The sequence below is a fragment of the Ananas comosus genome, unplaced genomic scaffold (genome assembly GCF_001540865.1).
Source record: "Ananas comosus cultivar F153 unplaced genomic scaffold, ASM154086v1, whole genome shotgun sequence".
NCBI lineage: Eukaryota > Viridiplantae > Streptophyta > Magnoliopsida > Poales > Bromeliaceae > Ananas > Ananas comosus.
Genome location: NW_017893327.1, coordinates 46499 through 49729, shown reverse-complemented (window position 1 = coordinate 49729; position 3231 = coordinate 46499). Strand labels below are relative to the sequence as shown.

Below are 3231 nucleotides of genomic sequence, written 5' to 3'. Positions count from 1 at the left end.
TAATAATAATGTGCTGATTCTGATTAAAATAATACCCGAACGCAAATCAGATCCATATTCGAATCCTATGAAATATTTGATCATATCCAAATAATAAGAAAAATTTAGCATTTGAAATATATACACATCGAAGCTCATATTAAAAAACAAAAAAAAATGCAGAGACAGTTTCGTCGAATATCTGACCGTATCTGATCTGTTTTCATCCCTTAAATACCTGTCCTTTTAAGGAAGACTCAATGATAGGAATTTGTATGACCAACAAACAATATTTCTAGGTTTTTTTTCTTTCTCCCATTAAAATCATGATAGGGATTCATATGGCCAGGAAAATAGTCTTCAGAAAGTGCCCTAAAAAAATGCTAAATTATATTTTTGGTCCTCAAATTTTCAGGCGTGAGAGTTTTGTTATTAAACTTTAATTAATTCCAATTTCTCGTTCAAACTCTCTAAGTTGTTGCAATTTAGTCCTATAACCCAATTTAAATGATGAAATATTAATAATGCATTGCTAATGTATAATTGACGTGACCGTATTGTGATTAATGACAGAACAATAATTAAGATATCATATAGCTTTCATATTGGCGATACGTCAATATTTAGTCCGTTAAATTAGGCGGTGGGGCTTGATTTTATTAATTTATAGAGTTTGAGCCAGAAACTATATTAAATTAAATTTTGAGAACCAAAATGCCACGCACATCATAATTTGAGAAACAAAAAGTGTAATTTTGCCATTTTTAAATTTTTTTAAAGGCACTTTAAGATTTTTTTTTGGTCATATGAATCCCTATCATGATTTTAATGGGAGAAAGAAAAACTGGAATCATTATTCGTTGGTCGTACAAATTTCCATCATTGACCCTTCCTTAAAAAGACTTAAACTTTGGACATTTTTATTTAAGCTATCTAATTTTAAAATGTATGTAATTTAAATTTATACTAAATCTAATAGTAACTTTGATTTGTTCTGCTGAGAATTTTTATAGTATAACAGAATATTCTTAGTTTTTGGGAATATTCTCTAATCCTCTTTTACTGTAGAGTACTCAATTCTAGTATTCTTTCTTTTTTTTTCTCGAAATCATAAAAAATATGAAGTTAGATAATAAAATCAAAATTTTAAAACCTTAGGTATGAATCTCAAAATGCTCAATGGTTTAGAGAGGTTTGTAGTTTTCACTTGAATTTATAATTATTACTTACTAATTAAATTTTACTGTATTAATAATATATTTAATATTTTAACTAGATTTATCATCAATCATGAACTATGCGTATTAAACTCATATACTTACAATTTTAGTTAAACAAATTATATAAAAATAAATATTTGACATTTATAACTTTTTGTCATTTGGTGATTTAAAACAACTTTTTAATTTGTAATTACCAAACGTGTTATGAATCACTTTTAAATATATTGTACAACAGCTTTTGGTACTTTGTGGCCAAATTAATGCTATATATTCGTAATAATTAAGACTACTTCATTCTGAATCAGTTTTAATCTAAAAAATTAATTAGCTTCTAGCAAAATTAATTTTCAAGTCAAAGCTCAATGCAATCCTAATCAGGCCATTAATTTGTATGACCATGAAAATCACACAACTGTAGCTTAATTTTCTTTGTAGGACCTACAGGAGAATTATGACTCCATACAATAATGGAACGTAACTTTGATGTGAATTGCGATAGCTTACCATGCATAACATTTATATATATATATATATGGCTCAAATAGGTGGCCTTCTCCATAGAATACTCCATATGATCAATTCCCTTATTAATTATGATGTTGTGTATTTTCTCAACGACCTGCGTCATGGCTAATCTTATTCTTTCCTCCTCCTTGCTGTGGATTTTAACCGTCGACGCCGTTGTGGCGAGCGGTTGCATGGAGGTAGAGAGGAACGCACTCCTCACGTTTAAGTCCGGCTTGGTCGATCCTCAGAATTTCTTGTCTTCGTGGGAAGGCGAAGATTGCTGTAAATGGAGGGGAGTCGCCTGTAGCAATGCCACGGGCCATGTTGTGAAACTCAACCTCCGAAACAGAAACTCGTGTTATATATTCATCGAGGAATGCCCATGTTTGAGCGGTGAGATCAATCCATCTTTGCTTCTTTTAACCAATTTAGAGCACTTAGATGTCAGCATGAACAATTTCAGTGGAACCAGCATCCCAACATTCTTGGGTTCACTCAAAAACTTGAGATATCTCAACCTCGCTAATTCGTATTCCAGTGGAACAATACCTCCTCAAATCGGAAATCTCTCGAAACTTCACTACCTTGATTTAAATTCTGAATTCATTTATCCGAGGAATCTTCGAATAGATGACATATTGTGGCTCACTCGTTTATCTTCCTTGAAATATCTTGATTTGAGCATTGTGAATATGAATACTTCTACAGGTTGGTTGCATGCTGTAAATATGCTTCCTTCGTTGAAAGTGTTACATTTGGCTGACTGTTCACTTCCTGGCATTTCTACATCTCTGTCACATTTCAATCTTACAACTCTCAATGTGCTTGATCTTGGAGGTAACTCCATAAACTCCACCTTACCCACATGGCTGCGGAATCTTACAAGCATCACTTATCTTGACTTAAGCTCCAATGAGTTTCATGGTGTTATTTCTGATGAGTTTCTACGTTTGAGCACTCTTAATAATCTTTTCCTAGGATATAATGGTTTTAAAGGTATGAATCCGAAAGCATTAAGATATTTATGCAACTTGCGTTCACTAGATTTGTCAAGTTTCAATATTGGTGGGGAAATCATGGAATGGGTTGAGATGCTACCACGATGCGTGCGCAACAATTTACAGACTTTATATCTCAATGACAATAACCTCGGAGGGAATTTATCAGGATGGCTCGAACAAATGAATAGCCTCACAGACATAAATCTCGGTTCAAACTTGCTCAGTGGTTCAATTCCTGCAGGAGTTTGGAAACTTCCAAATTTAATTTATCTATATCTATATAATAATTCATTGGATGGTGTCGTATCTGATGTCGAACTTTCTTATCTAAGAAAAATACAATACTTAGACTTGTCATTGAATGCTCTCACTGTGCGAGTTCGCGATGATTGGGTTCCTCCTTTCCAACTTAAAGAGATTTTTCTAGCCTCCTGCCAACTGGGTCCCAATTTTCCAGCATGGCTCAAGGGTTTTGCTTTGCTCCAATAATGCTTTGGAGGCAGGGCTTATTTCTCGTATGA

At 33.1% G+C, this 3231-nt stretch overlaps 1 protein-coding gene across 1 annotated transcript; it reads left to right on the top strand.

Moving 5' to 3' along the window:
- Positions 1 to 1828: 1828 nt before the first annotated feature.
- On the top strand, positions 1829 to 3199 carry LOC109705598 (probable leucine-rich repeat receptor-like protein kinase At1g35710). The gene has a single exon (XM_020226340.1). The coding sequence runs from the start codon at positions 1829 to 1831 to the stop codon at positions 3197 to 3199; it is 1371 nt and encodes a 456-aa protein (XP_020081929.1).
- Positions 3200 to 3231: the final 32 nt, after the last annotated feature.